This window comes from Nesoenas mayeri (assembly GCF_963082525.1).
Source record: "Nesoenas mayeri genome assembly, chromosome: 6".
In the NCBI taxonomy this organism is placed as follows: domain Eukaryota; kingdom Metazoa; phylum Chordata; class Aves; order Columbiformes; family Columbidae; genus Nesoenas; species Nesoenas mayeri.
In genome coordinates, this window is record NC_137545.1 from 24651395 (window position 1) to 24665446 (window position 14052).

General features: G+C 34.6%; 1 protein-coding gene across 1 annotated transcript in view; it reads left to right on the forward strand.

The window, feature by feature from the left end:
- Positions 1-14052, forward strand: part of TTC21B (tetratricopeptide repeat domain 21B) — a 34305-nt gene that overhangs the window by 6125 nt on the left and 14128 nt on the right. The window contains exons 6-18 of the mRNA XM_080346543.1: positions 301-458; positions 825-909; positions 2432-2530; positions 3029-3221; positions 4236-4333; positions 4844-5044; positions 6876-7005; positions 7445-7602; positions 8975-9199; positions 9972-10210; positions 10489-10561; positions 11571-11681; positions 12614-12752. Of these exons, the coding sequence (XP_080202669.1) occupies positions 301-458; positions 825-909; positions 2432-2530; positions 3029-3221; positions 4236-4333; positions 4844-5044; positions 6876-7005; positions 7445-7602; positions 8975-9199; positions 9972-10210; positions 10489-10561; positions 11571-11681; positions 12614-12752 (1909 nt within the window). The remainder of the gene's footprint in view (positions 1-300; positions 459-824; positions 910-2431; positions 2531-3028; positions 3222-4235; positions 4334-4843; positions 5045-6875; positions 7006-7444; positions 7603-8974; positions 9200-9971; positions 10211-10488; positions 10562-11570; positions 11682-12613; positions 12753-14052) is intronic.

Sequence of the window (14052 nt, forward strand, 5' to 3'; positions counted from 1 at the left end):
ATTTGAAATCTAATGTGACAATTTTTCTCTTCATCTACATGTGTTTTTCTTGCTTGTAACTGACTAGTAGCTTGGAAATGCTGCATTTACCATTGTTATAGAGTGCCCACCAAACACCAGGTTTTACGAACCATCTTATGCTGTTTGATTGTTGCAGTGTCTCTAGTTGTGGTTGACGCTGAGGTAAAACTATTACTTAAAGAAATATTTTTCTCTCACTACCTCTTTTTCCTAGTTTCTGTATGAAAGAACCTATGTGAGTGTACAGGCTTTTGATGTGACTTCTCTTCCTTCCATTAGACACAGTATTTTGAGGTCCGACAGAATTATTCAGGAGCTCTGGAAACTGTGAACCAGATAATTGCAAACTTTCCGAACTTCATTCCTGCTTTCATAAAGAAAATGAAGCTACAACTAGCCCTGCAGGACTGGGAGCAGGCAGTTGAAACGGCACACAGGTTGAGTATGAAGTAGCACACCACTAATTGTATTCTTGCTGCGTTTACACTGTAAGAAGACTTTGAAACAAAAGTAGATAGGTTTCCACTTTTTTTAAATGAATTTGAGTTAGTTAAATCTAAGTTTTCTTAGAGTCAAGCCTTGCAATTCTGTGAGGATGCTACATCAATATGTGAATCCATTTTGACTGGAAGAGTACCTTTCAGAGACAGGCAAGAAGTAACAAAGCTGTGCTTTCAGTTGAGAGCTAAAACTTAAAGTGACTGTGTGATACAAGTTACTTTGTTCCCCTCTTAGTATAAAACAGATGATTGAGCAAAGGTTTTGTTTTGGTTTCTTTACTTTCACTTTTTGTTTGACTTTAGACTATTGCAGAAAGATGCCTTCAATTTAGAAGCCATAAGAATGGAGGCTCTGCATTATCTGTGCAGGGAAGGAAATATATCTGAGGTGAGTCTTTTTATTAGCAGACTGAGCATAACAGAGCCTTTGTAGGGACTAGATGCTATATGCACTGTCTTTATGTCTTTAACTCATATACTTTGGTCACATGCCACACTCTTGTGCAGGAGGATGCATATTCACTTATTCTGACTCAAATGGCTGCTCTAGCTGATTGTCAGGGTGTTTTCTGGATGCCAAGGGAAACATAATTTTTTTCCTCCATCGTTCCAGAAAGCGGGAGTCAAGACAAACAGAAGTCTCCTCTGGAGAGTTAATTGCATCATGTTACTTTGAATCATCAAAGCAAGCTCCTATTGTTTTATGAATTTATCAAAACAACATTTAGTTATCATAAGTCTTCCATTCATTTAAGTATTTTATTAATTGAAATAAGGGAAATAATTAGGTTTTGTAGGGATAATTTTTTGGAAGGGGGTCATAGCCACTTAGTCTGCCATGTTGGGTTGTATAACCTGTTCACTTTTTTTTTGACAGTTACTGGGGTTTTTTTAGCTCAAAGAATTCTCTGACTTTTCCTTCTACTCTCAAGATCCTTTTCTGCACAGAGACGTATGCATGTATTTTGTACATATGTTGCCTGTGCCATTTTTCAAGAAATTTTAAAATAAATCAACTAAATTGTAACAAAAATCATTAAATATTTTTAAATATCTCTTTCACATTATGTAGAAATGCTGGTATAATTTCAGTGGAGACTTAGCAGAAGTCAAGTCTTTCCAGTGTTTTTTCAAGTTCTAGAGGAAAAGATATGTTAGGTTAACACATTTTTAGTTATTGCAAAGAACTCTTTAGTCATTATTTTATTCCTAGTAAAATTTAAGTCTTACTTATGCACAATCATAGGAAATATGCAGAAACTGTAACAATTGCAGACTCCAATTCAGTAAAGCTGTCCAGGAATGAAACTTGCTGGACACGGTAGGGTGTAAACAAAAGATTCCGGGGTAAAATGTCACATGTGACAAAGCCCCATATCTAGGAAAAAATTAAATAAGCTGATGAGTTTTAAACATGATTCAGGTGTCTACTTCTAAAATCATATTAAAAAAAAACCCATGGGTGTTATTATTGTAAGCCTAGAAATGTCTAAAATACCTTAGGTCATTTGAGAAGCTGTGATGTTAAAAATCTGAGCATCTGTAAGTGCTTTGATTTTGAGCATGTGTGTTTGTATAACACTGAAGGCCAAAGAAGATTGACAGATTGGATTCCTCAGGCTGTCGTGCTTTATGGGCTCTTCTGTTATATCAGATTCAGCTCAAGTCTTTCACTTTTTTTAGAGCATGTATAGAGGACACATAATCTATTTTATTGTCACTTTACTGTTCCAAAGCATTTTGCTAGGAACTCCAAAATAAATCTGACTCTTAGCCCTGAAAACTTTTAACTTTAACTTGCAGACTGTCATTGCGTATTAAAATATGTGACTAGTTTTTAGTGAAAACTTCAATTGTCCTAATCTATTAATTCTTTCTATTACCTACGATGCTATTCCTTTTTCTCCAAGGCTTCAGCAAGACTGGGAGACCTCATTAAAGCACTGGAGAGGTTAGAATCACGCAATGCGCAGCTCTTCTGTAAAATGGCTTTAGCTTTTGCTAGAACAGTGAGTATGCTTTTTTTCTTAAGCAGCATACAACTATCTATATATGCTATTTTTGTTTTATTTTCTGGTAGACAGATGTTAAATGTCTACTAAAAAGTAGAAGATTGCAGATGATTGAAATAGATTACCTTGGGTAGCCTTTGCTAACTACTTTAAGTTTTACTTTCAGTATAAATTACAATACTTAAGCTATCTAATTTCAAAAATGTTTTTACTGACCAGGTTAATCACGTAGCCTTGAAACTGAGGGTTTCTTTAATCTTTGTATTTATCAGAATCATTCGAAGGAGGTATTCAAAGCAACTACCAACTTATTGTATGGTATTGTATATTTGTTTGAATCCCACACACTTGAATGTCACATTTTTATAGAATTACTTACAGATTGTATTAGTCTTATGAGATGTTGTTGTCTCCACTGCTACAGCAATTTTCAGTGTGTTTTTCCAAGTGAATCTGAGAAATAAGAAAAACTTCAATGACTATTCTTCCCATTAGTGTGGCCGGAACCAACTCATCCTTCAACACACACAAACCTTAGTTGAAAGAGCAGCTGATTTGGCATCTGACAATGCAGAATTTGCTACTGAACTTGGCTACCAAATGATTTTACAAGGAAAAGTGAAAGAAGCTTTAAAATGGTATGAGACTGCTATTACACTTGATGAAACAAGCTTTTCTGCTCTAACTGGTAAGTTTTTTAACTTTTGTCTGGTTTTTTAGTCATCTTGAAACAGATGATGTTTTCTTGATCAAGTTTTTCTACTGCTGCTATTAGGAAAATCTAGAAGTATTAGAGCAGGAGCATTGGATAGTGCTTCCTCATTCATGTTATACTGTCTTCCTTGTAGCAAGTTTCTCCTCACTGGATGTGTTTTTTGGTCTTCCTTTTGAAAAGCGAAACTTTTTAAAATTAGAACTCTCAAAGTAACGGCAAGGATAGAGATGTAGCTGTATTTTTGAATTATTATTATTTTATTTCATTTCTGTAGTGCCTAAGAGCTAGAGAATTTGTAGGCACTACAAAAATAGAAAATTCAAGGTTGGTTGATAGAACAAGCTGTCCACGGCTACATACATGTCTAAATTAGGTTGACAAACATGATCAAGTCAAAACACATGAGACTTTTGATGTATATATTGCATTCTTTGAAACAACAAAAAAAAATGCCTTTGATAAAGTCCAATTGCTGTCAAGAAAATGGAGAGTAAATATGGCGTATGTGCTTAACACATTTTTCCCCTGTGTTTTTTGTCGGTGACTATGCCATTGCCTTGTAATCTGAAACTTCAAACACTACAAAAAATTTAGAGGGAGGGAGTCATTTATCTGTGTAGTTGGGTGTGTGCATGTTTGTTTGTTTGTTCATTTTACATCTTTTTCTGAATTCAGAAGCCAAACTTTATGATGCTTGTGCTTAGTCTAGATCCAGTTAAGATTTAATTTTAAACTTTGTAATATAAGGGATGAGATCTTCTCATGAAACTGCTTTATAGCATTGCGTATATTAGAGTATCATGTATCATCTATCCTAGGTATTTCTAAGTACATAAAATCTGCATTGCCATAAGTCTTGATCTATTCTTTCTTCCCATACCACCACTCTGTGAAGAGGCTAATGAGAGAAAAAGTTAATTCTGGAAACCAAAGCATGTGCTTGACCAGGAAGACAAATCTGCACTAAAATGTTTAAATATGTTACAGGAATTATCCGTTGTCAGCTAATACAAGGCAAATTAGAAGATGCAGAGCAGCAGTTGGAGTTTCTTAATGAAATTCAACAATCCATTGGGAAATCTGGGGTAGGAAACATCTTTCTTTATTAAAGTACTTTGATTACAATCTCAGTTCTGGTCCACTGCCTGCTTCATGTTCTGTATTTCAGACACTTGAGCAGAGCATTCGTAATGGAGCACCATTAAATCTGAATTTCAGTTTTTCCTCCTGTCAATCTAAGTTAACGTCTTGCTTAACTTTGTAACATGAGGCTGTTTGCTTGCAGAGCAAAAGCATCGTTGCCTTCCTGCAGTGCTTTATCTCTGACAATAAGTTTGAAATGTTAGGAAGGGAAGAATATTAATTATTTTCAGGATTGTGAGCTCAGAAAAAATTAGAGCTTCTTGCACAAATTAAAGGAATCCATTAATAAAATCGTCAATGTCATTGTCAGTGAACATGCTAAATGTCTTACATAATTCCTAAATATAAAGAAAAAATGGCTAACGTGAATAGTTATGTAGTATTGGTAACAGAGGAACGTATCTGGAATATGGAGAATGTTTTATTTCTTTTTTTTCTTTTTAATTCTGTAGGAATTGTCTTTCTTGCGTGCAGTCCTAGCTATGAAAAAACATAAGAGACAAGAAGAAGTTATTGCCTTATTGAATGACGTTCTGGATACTCACTTTTCAGCTTTGCATGGCTTTCCTCTTAGTGTGGAATATTTTGAAAAACTAAACCCTGATTTCTTGCTAGAAATCATTAGTGAATATCTTGAGTTTTGCCCAGCACAGGTAAGCAGCTGTATATCATGTCTGTCTGAAAATGGAAAATATTCTTGGTTTTAATTCTGGGATCAGTTAATCATGAAGCAAAAATTGAGCGAATTTTCGATCTTAAAATGTGAATTTATTTGAAGTAAAGCATGTTTTAAAACATCATACCACTATTTAGCCAAAATAACTATGAAAATATTTTTTTTTGTGAAGTGAGAAAGTTGCAATAATAAAACCTGAGGAAACTTGGGATATTTGCTTAGTGCACTTGTGTGTATTTATACTCTTTTTAGCATCTCTTTTGATCAGGAAGACTGTAACAACACAGTGAATAGAGCTATCTCAATATGAAAGCAGGATGTTCACACTGATGGTCCTATTCTTGAAATATTTTTATCAGCTCAGGATATCTTTTCAATACACATATATTCTTTCTTTGTTTCAGTTTCTTTTTTGTGTTGGTAAGAATCTACTTTTAAAAAATTTTATAACTAATTCCAAAGTAAATCTCACATTTTTAGATGGGTCATTTTCTGTGACTGAATTTTCTTGTGCTACTTTTGGCAACAAAGGCATGTAGAACTTAATAAGTTGAATGGACACCTGACATCTCTAAAGCAGAAGAAACACATTTAAAGTTTCTTTAGTGTCTTCCTTAAATAAACCATCTTTCTGAAACAGCTGGGAGATGACTTTTGTTATCCTGTCATTAGCAGATTTCTAGTCTAATTACAGAACATTCCCATAAATATTTGTACAGTTTTAAAATGTAACAGGCAAACATGTAGTTTTCCATTGTTATAATCTGTTCTACCATCTGTAATGAAATGGTAATGTTTAAAAGTCTAAAACATTAGAAGCAGTGACAATTGCGTGTCACAGATGGAGATAAATAACAAGTGTCATTCTACGACATAGCATCTTGTCTGAAGGTTTCCCTGGGGTATACTCCAGAAGTACTTAGTGGCAATGATGGTTTTTAATTTGGAATGAAAACTGTTTTTCCTGAACTATTGTCTATAGAAACATTTGTAACAGAGAAGACAGGCTTTTCCTAAACCGTCGTTATCCCTTTATTGCAAAAAGGAGTTTGTGGCAGTAGAAGGTGAGGAGTTCTGCCAGGTGGTGGAGGCTGCCAGTTTGGGAGTGGAGGATTGCTGCTTCCCCAGGGCATAGGTCCTGTGGAAATGTTAGCTTTGAACAAAAGGATCTCTAGGTTGCCTTTTTTTTTTTTTAATATATATAACAGTTAGCAACTAGTTAAAATAATAAAGGTAAGTGACCAGTGTTTCTGATAGTGAGCTACTGAAGTGTGGCACACTGTACTAGCAGTTTACATGTAAGTAGCTTTTTCTCAGCTGCTATTTTCAGTTTGTTGCTAGCAGTAAGGATGCATTCTGTGAGGTCAAACTGAGGGTAGGAGGGACAGTACCAGAATCTTTCCTTCTCATCCTTCTGGTCATTCATTCCAACTTCAACTCTCTTGAAATTTAGTTCACGTTACCATTGCATCGGATGAGTTGGCATGGATTATCGGAGTATGTTGCCAAATGCTTATGGACCAACTCTTCAGCTTATGTCAGCTCTAAAGTGGTTTATCATCCTTAAAATCTATGAGGCTGTCTTGTGTTCCAGCTGATATCAAAAAGTTGCCCCCTTACATTTAAAATGCATTTTAACATTTCCTTACAATGACAGCTTTAGGCTTTTCGGGCTGAATAAAACCAACAATGCTTTGCTGTTGCTCATTTGAGTTTTGAGTGAAGCTCAGACTTAAAATGAAATCTAAGTCCAAAACCTGTTAACTGAAGTGTTGTGGTTTTGTTTTGTTTTGTTTTTTACCTCCTAGCCTGCAAGACCTGGGCAGTCTCCTTCACCACTTCTCAAGCACTGTGCTTATGTTCTTGAAACTGTGGTAAAAACTGTGCCTGGTCTTCAACAAGCCATCTTTTTAATTGCAAAAGTGAAGTATTTGTCAGGTAATAGTTTTGTGAATGGTTAGCTATCCACCTCTGTAGTTTTTCACACTTTTAAATCATAATGAATATTTTTCTTTCTCTGCAGAACACTGCATTACAGCTAATGGACAAATATTTGCACTGCCTTTTTTGTAGTTTTGTAGTTTGTGTGAGCATATATTAAACACATACATTTGGTATTTTTAAAATTTATTGCTTCCAAAAATGATCACTTATTGAATGATTTACAGATAGAACAATGGGAAAATATCTTCCTTTTGACCTGGTTTTGCTTTTGTTTAATAGCCATGTAATACTTTGTATGTAAGTTTATTCACTAAATGCTTATTTTAAAAAAACACAAGTTATAAAATTGGTGAATAATTAGTAAAAGCTCTATATTTAACCTCTGTATTTCATATCAACTATTTTTTTAACTTTCCCTGTTTTAACTTCCTAGGGGATATTGAAGCAGCCCATAGTAATCTACATTACTGTCTTGAAAGGAACCCCTCTTATGCAGATGCACACTTACTGATGACCCAGGTCTATTTAGCTCAAAACAATACTAAACTGTGTTCTCAGTCCTTGGAACTTTGTCTGAGCTACAATTTCGAGGTGAGCTGGACAAAAGAATGAAACCATTTTATTTATTCAATTGTCTGAACTTGAATGTTTTTGTATAAACTGACTTTGAAATGGATCTTTTTATGACTCTTCCACTACAAATTTGATACCTAAATATATATGTTTATATAAACATGATGTTTGAATATTTATCAAAGGAATGACCATAAGAACAAAACTAACACCTTATTACAACATGCTGAAATTGCTTTGAAATACAAAAGAAAGAAATGTTAGCTTTTTCTCAAATCCTTACATAAATATTAAAAAGATGTTATAAATAGAACTTGTAGTTCCACACTAACCTTGCAAATCTTTAAAAGCCAACATAGAAGGACTTGAGGAGTGATCCAGTGTTGTTTGTGGACTTTTTGCACGGATGTATAGTTGCTAATGAAGACAGGCACAGATGTATGAGGACATCAGAAGGGGTTTGTAGTTACCTCTTGGTAATTCGTGCTGCTGTAAGTGGTCTAAGTGTTAAGAAACCAGCCATATTCTATGCACTTTTCCATTAATGTCACATCTTTCTCCATCTTTTCTGTCCCTTAAGGAGCAAATTTGGTAAATTAAGCACTGTACTAGACAACTTTCACTGCTTTGCAGTGGTCCTCACCAGTTTTATTTCCTGGGGCTAATACCTTGCAGTATGGGATTTTTCATTTGTTGACATCGGTAGAACTTCATGATTAACACTGAGTTGGGAACACTCTCTACAGAGCACTAATTAGGTCTGAGTTGTGCTGGGTCTCTTGACAGAGCTTAGCTGAAAAGTGACAAACTACCATTTCCTTGCAAGTGTGCTCTCATCTTGCTTCCTCCTCCAAGTGATACAAGAAAGCTAAGATTAACTGCCTGGTTAAGGAGACACTGAGGTGCTCACAACCTTGTACACAGGTCCATTGCCATTCCATTGACATTTCCTTTTCATGTGAAGTGTATTTTAAGAAGGTGGAGAAGTGGCAGGCAGGACTTGTGCCAAATAATAATTGTATACTTGTTTTAATTAATAGCCTAATGAAGTGTGCATACAGCAGTGTGGGGGACACTCAGAATCCTTTAAAATTCAGTCTAGTTTCAAATAATACTGTAATGAATGTTTTTCTATCCCAAAGTCTCATGTCATAGTTTTTCTTTTTTAATTAAAATCCTACTTAATTACTAGCTTGCATTCACTTTGAAAATTCTAGTATGTTCATAAGTAAATTATGGACATTGAAACAGGATATATTTGGAGGAAAGAAGGAACTAAGGTCAATATTAAAAAAAAAAAAAAAATAAAATCAATCTTCTTTCAGGAAGTTTGAATATTATGTGTAAAATAGAATTTCAGAACTCTTTATCTCATTATATTTTTTTTTAGGTGAGAGAACATCCTGTTTATCACTTAATTAAGGCCCAAATCCAGAAGAAGATGGGAGAATTATCAGAAGCTATTAAGACCTTACAGATGGCAAAGAATTTGCCTGGTATGAGAAAACCTACAGCTTCCTCAAAAAGTAAAGGGACAAAAATTGAAATTGATGCAGGTGACCGTGTGTCCATCTTCCTGGAGTTAGCAGAAGCTCATCGTTTGAATGGAGAACTGGTAAGATGGCAAACTTGTTAAGATGCATTACACACCTGAAAACAATTTCACGGAAAGTGTCTATCCTCATTAGTTTAGAATAGAAAATCATTACCTCTTTTACCAAGAGGATTGGCTTGGTAAAATTTCAGAGATGTTAATATCTGACTCGACAGCTTGTACCTTAAATTGTACAGAGAAAAAAAAAAATCTACTTGCAGGTGATCAGTTCGGAGTCTACAAAACACCTTTTAGTTTTGAGGAGGAGATACTGTTGGTGTTCATTTGTTGACATGTAGATTCCCGTTTTGCTGTTGGAATGCTATTAGAAATATTTTTGGATTGTGTCCTTTTCCTTGTGTAGTAACATCCTTGCCATCAGCTCTGTCTTTAATAAACAGCAGGACACTACATACATATAAGAATGTAAGAGAAGCCACGTGATCGTGTAGCTGGAGGTGACCTCTGGAGGTCACCCTGCTCAAAGCTGGACCTGTGAGAGCAAGGTGGTGAAGGCATTGTCCACTTGAATTTTGAGTATCTCCTTGTATATATGCAACAAAAAGTTGCTTTCTCTAAGAAAACTTTCTGATAGTGCATATCATAAGTTTTATTTACAAAATCAAGAGGAAAAAGCATTTTAAAAGTTTTAGCAAAATAAATGAATAGCATGTTTTGGGGTTTTTGGTGGGTTTTTTGGTTGGTTTGTGTAATGCCCCCAGAAATTCATTTTCTTATGATGTCTTTATATTTGACTGTTCAATGACAGTTCTGTTGGTTTTGTTATTTGCAGCATGAAGCTGCTATAATACTGCAAGAGGCCATTAATGAATTTTCTGGAACTCCTGAGGAACTAAGAGTCATGATTGCAAATGCAGATCTGGCAATTTCTCAAGCAGATGTTGAACAAGCCTTGACTATGCTTCGACATATTACACCTGAACAACCTTACTTTGTACAAGCTAAAGAAAAAATGGCAGATATTTATCTTCAGTACAGGAAAGATAAGAAGTTATATGCTGGCTGCTATAGGTAAAAGTTTGTGGGGTGGGGGGTGGTGTATTTTTATAGATTTTGTAATGGTAGCATGGTGAGCGCATTTTTCCCTTTCTAATACGATACATCAGAAATATTTAGTGACATGATGAATTCATTTGAGTAAGTGTTGTGACATTTGAAACAGAAGTTATAAGTCCTGTTTTGGAAAGATATCTCAGATTTTTTTTTGTTTTATTTTTGCCCCATTTGTTGTTTAGATAACCAGTATTGACATGTTAAATATTGAGCAAAGGTCTGTCTTCTCTTTCCAGAGACCTAGTAGAAAAACTGCCAAGTGCTCATACGTTTCTTCTTCTTGGTGATGCATACATGAATATTCAAGAGGTAAGTGTTTACTAGAGATGAATGGAATGATTGAGTCATTTGTTGACTTTGGCAAGTTGAGACAATGTAGCATGCTGACTCTTTCTTTAGGATGTAACAACACACACACACCCCCACCCCCACCCCCACCCCCTCCCTCCTTGCTGGCTACAATGTGACTATTCCAAGTTCAAAGAAAATTTATGTATTCTAATAACTGAGTGGATGGAAGAGAAGGAGAGAAGTACACTGACCCGTAGGACTAACAAAAATCTACAGTGAGAGCTAAATTAAATTCAGAAAGAAGTTGGAGATGTTCAGAAAGATTCGAAAGCTTAGAATAATTCTAGGTAGCAGTTCTCATCTTATAAGTCTTTTTTTAAAAAAAATAAATTATTGAACTCCTATACATTTTTTTATGTGCTTTGATTTTTTTATGAAATGGAAATGTTATTCAGTGTTTGTAAAAGACAATGTAGTCAGGTGGACATAGGAATTTAAATTATATATATTTAAATTAATATTTTGAAAGGAGAGTTTGGGTTAGGATGCGTAACTAATAGTTTAGATTACTAGTTTGGGGATCTGTAGGTGATGAATTGTTGCTTACTTATTAATGTTGGTGTCCAGTTTTCTCCTTAATCAAGAATTATAAAGCAAAAGGCAATTTGTTTAGATCAGCTATAATATGGCTAGAGGAGAGAACTGGATGGTCATCCAAGACAGTAATAAGTTTGTTAAATAGTGAAAATATTAGTAGAGAAATTTCAGTGGAAAAAGAATCAGGTTGATTCAAACTTATTTGTTTGCCAAGTTCTCTCCACATTCTGTTTTAGCATGGAAATGTAAATTTGCATGGGCTTTATGCTTCCTGCAATTTCATAGTTAGCATTCTTCCCTCAGAAATATTGCAGTTTATTAACCAGTAGTACTTTGTAGTCGTTCCTGGAGATTTTACCAGGTTTTGTTTTCTTCATACATGTTTTATCTTAATCCTGCACTGCTGTGTTTTTATCTTTTACTATTCAAGCCTGATGAAGCCATAGAAGTCTATGAGCAGGCCTTGAAGAAAGACCCAAAAGATCCGGCTTTAGCAAGTAAAATTGGAAAAGCCCTAATAAAAACGCATAACTATTCAAAGGTATTCTGTAAATACTGTACTAGACTAAGAAAGTATTGTGTCCATTATGGTCAACATCAGGCTTTGCCTGACTTTGTTTTCAGGTTGGGTAGAAGAAGCGTTTCACTTTAAAGTGCTAAACAGAATTAATATCCAGGAATTATGTTTGTAGATCCCCTTCAGAATATCTGGTCAGTCAACTCTGTGGCCCTTGCACAAGCATGTTTAAGTATGTTCTATTTTAAAACAATGAAAGTTAATAAAAATATTTCAAATTCATTTTGGAAACTTAACATTTCAACATAATTTCAGTTCTCATTTTTCCCTTGGCTTAAAGACATAACATTCTATTTCAATACTATTTAAGCTGTTATTTTGGAGTGGGTTTTTTAAACTTAGCAATGTTCTGGATCAATAAACTATTATTGCATTTTTTTTCTTGAGTAAATATTTGAGATTTTAATTGATATGTTTTTCAGTTTTTATGTTTAAAAATGCAAAGAGAGAAGACTCCTTTTTATTAGATTATGCTTAGTTGGTATTTTTAAACATCTTTCGTCTTCAGGTTTTGCAGGTAGACTTTGGGAAAATATTTGTCCTTTGTATACGATAGGGCGGAGCTGGAATTATACAATTTCAGCAGCTAATGAAAATGTAGTTTAATTGGTAGCGATCCTCTCAAAGATAAAATGTAGTGATGGGGTTAGGCTATGTAAATGCATGTTTATCAAAATGTGGGCTCTAGCTTTAATTTGGCATTACATTTTGGAAGCCTGAACTTGCAACTAAATAACATTTTTAATATAGTATTTATTAGAAATGACTTGGTTACAAGAAAAGAGAAGAAAATGGAGAGAACTCTAGGTAGCATGTCATTAAATACCTGAGTAGTAAGGTGGTTGTCTTTAAAATTTGTCTTTAACATGCAGATTTTTTTTGTTTCTTCCTTTTAGGCGATCAGTTACTATGAAGCTGCATTGAGAAGCGGTCAACAGAATTTCCTTTGCTATGATTTGGCTGAGCTGTTAATGAAGTTGAAGCAGTATGAAAAGGCAGCAAAAGTACTTCAGCAAGCTTTAGATCATAAGCCTGGTAGGAATATTACTAATTTACAGCAAAACATACAATTTATACTGTTGCTTGTCTTTTCTGCATGATTCTAAGGAATAAACAAGTTCCACATAAACTACTTTTTAACAGTAAAAAATAAGAGACGAGTGATAAATGAGAAATGCACTCTAAAATAAACTCAACTTATATTTAAAAGTGCTTTTGCCAGGACTTTTAAACTTGGAACATCTGTGATAGACGGAATCAGTAAATACAACAGCAGAGCTCTACACATGCAAATTTTTTTCTGTTCTGTGGTTAACAAATGGTCGGTTTCTGAACTGAACAAGTATAGATAAGTCATTCCTGCTGTGAGGGAACGGTGATTTAGCTGGTGAATTCTACCCAGTGTCCTGAGAGCAAAGAGACTGAACTGGTTGAAGACCTCTCTTAGGACCCTCTTTTACCTTATAGGAATACACACTAACAAAGCTAAACCTTTTAGATTTCTTTCCTTGTTTTTGCTAAAAGGCAATGAAGAGCTATTGAGCTATACTCTTAAGGAATCTTTTTGTAATGGTTTAATCATATTTGTTAACTTTTGTGGCTATCTCAATACAGAAACAGTATTATCAAGTCTTATTACTAGTCCCTTCTGTAAGTTTTTTCTTCTGTTGCTGTTTTACTGCTCTTTCATGTTGTGCAGGGGAATGTTGTGTTTCTTTCTTATTTACTGAAAAAAATCCTCCAATTTAATGTTCTATTCCTGTCTTAGCCAGATCCTCCAAGGCTTAACTAATGTAACAATCACACTCAAGACAAGATCTCCTAGTGTGGAAAGATAAATTAGCAGTAAATACAGTTTTCCCCATGTACTTTACAATCTTCTCTTCCATCTTAAAATGAAGCAAAAAGTACATAAGCCAGTACCCCTTTTATATGTATTTGATACACAAGCATTCTCTACATGAAAAGAAAATGTTTCTCATTGGATGATTAGGAAGATTATTGAACAGTTCAGTCTATTGTTTTAGTAATGCTAAAATATCCTTCATTTGTGGAAGAAAAATGAAATGTAGGAAATGTACTAGAGAGAATAATCTTATGAGGTTGGCTACATGGCCTAATTGCCTATTTAGAATAGCTTGTCGCAATTAGAGCCCTTTGAAGACAGTGTCCTAATAGAGCATAGCTCAACATACTTTCATTTTTCTAATTTTCTTAAAGATAAAACATGAATTTCAGTGATGTATGTTTTTAATGTGGAACTGTGTTCAACATACCACTTTGTCAATAGATTAAAATGAACACAAGCAAGGGAGAACTTGTATTCTTCAAATAT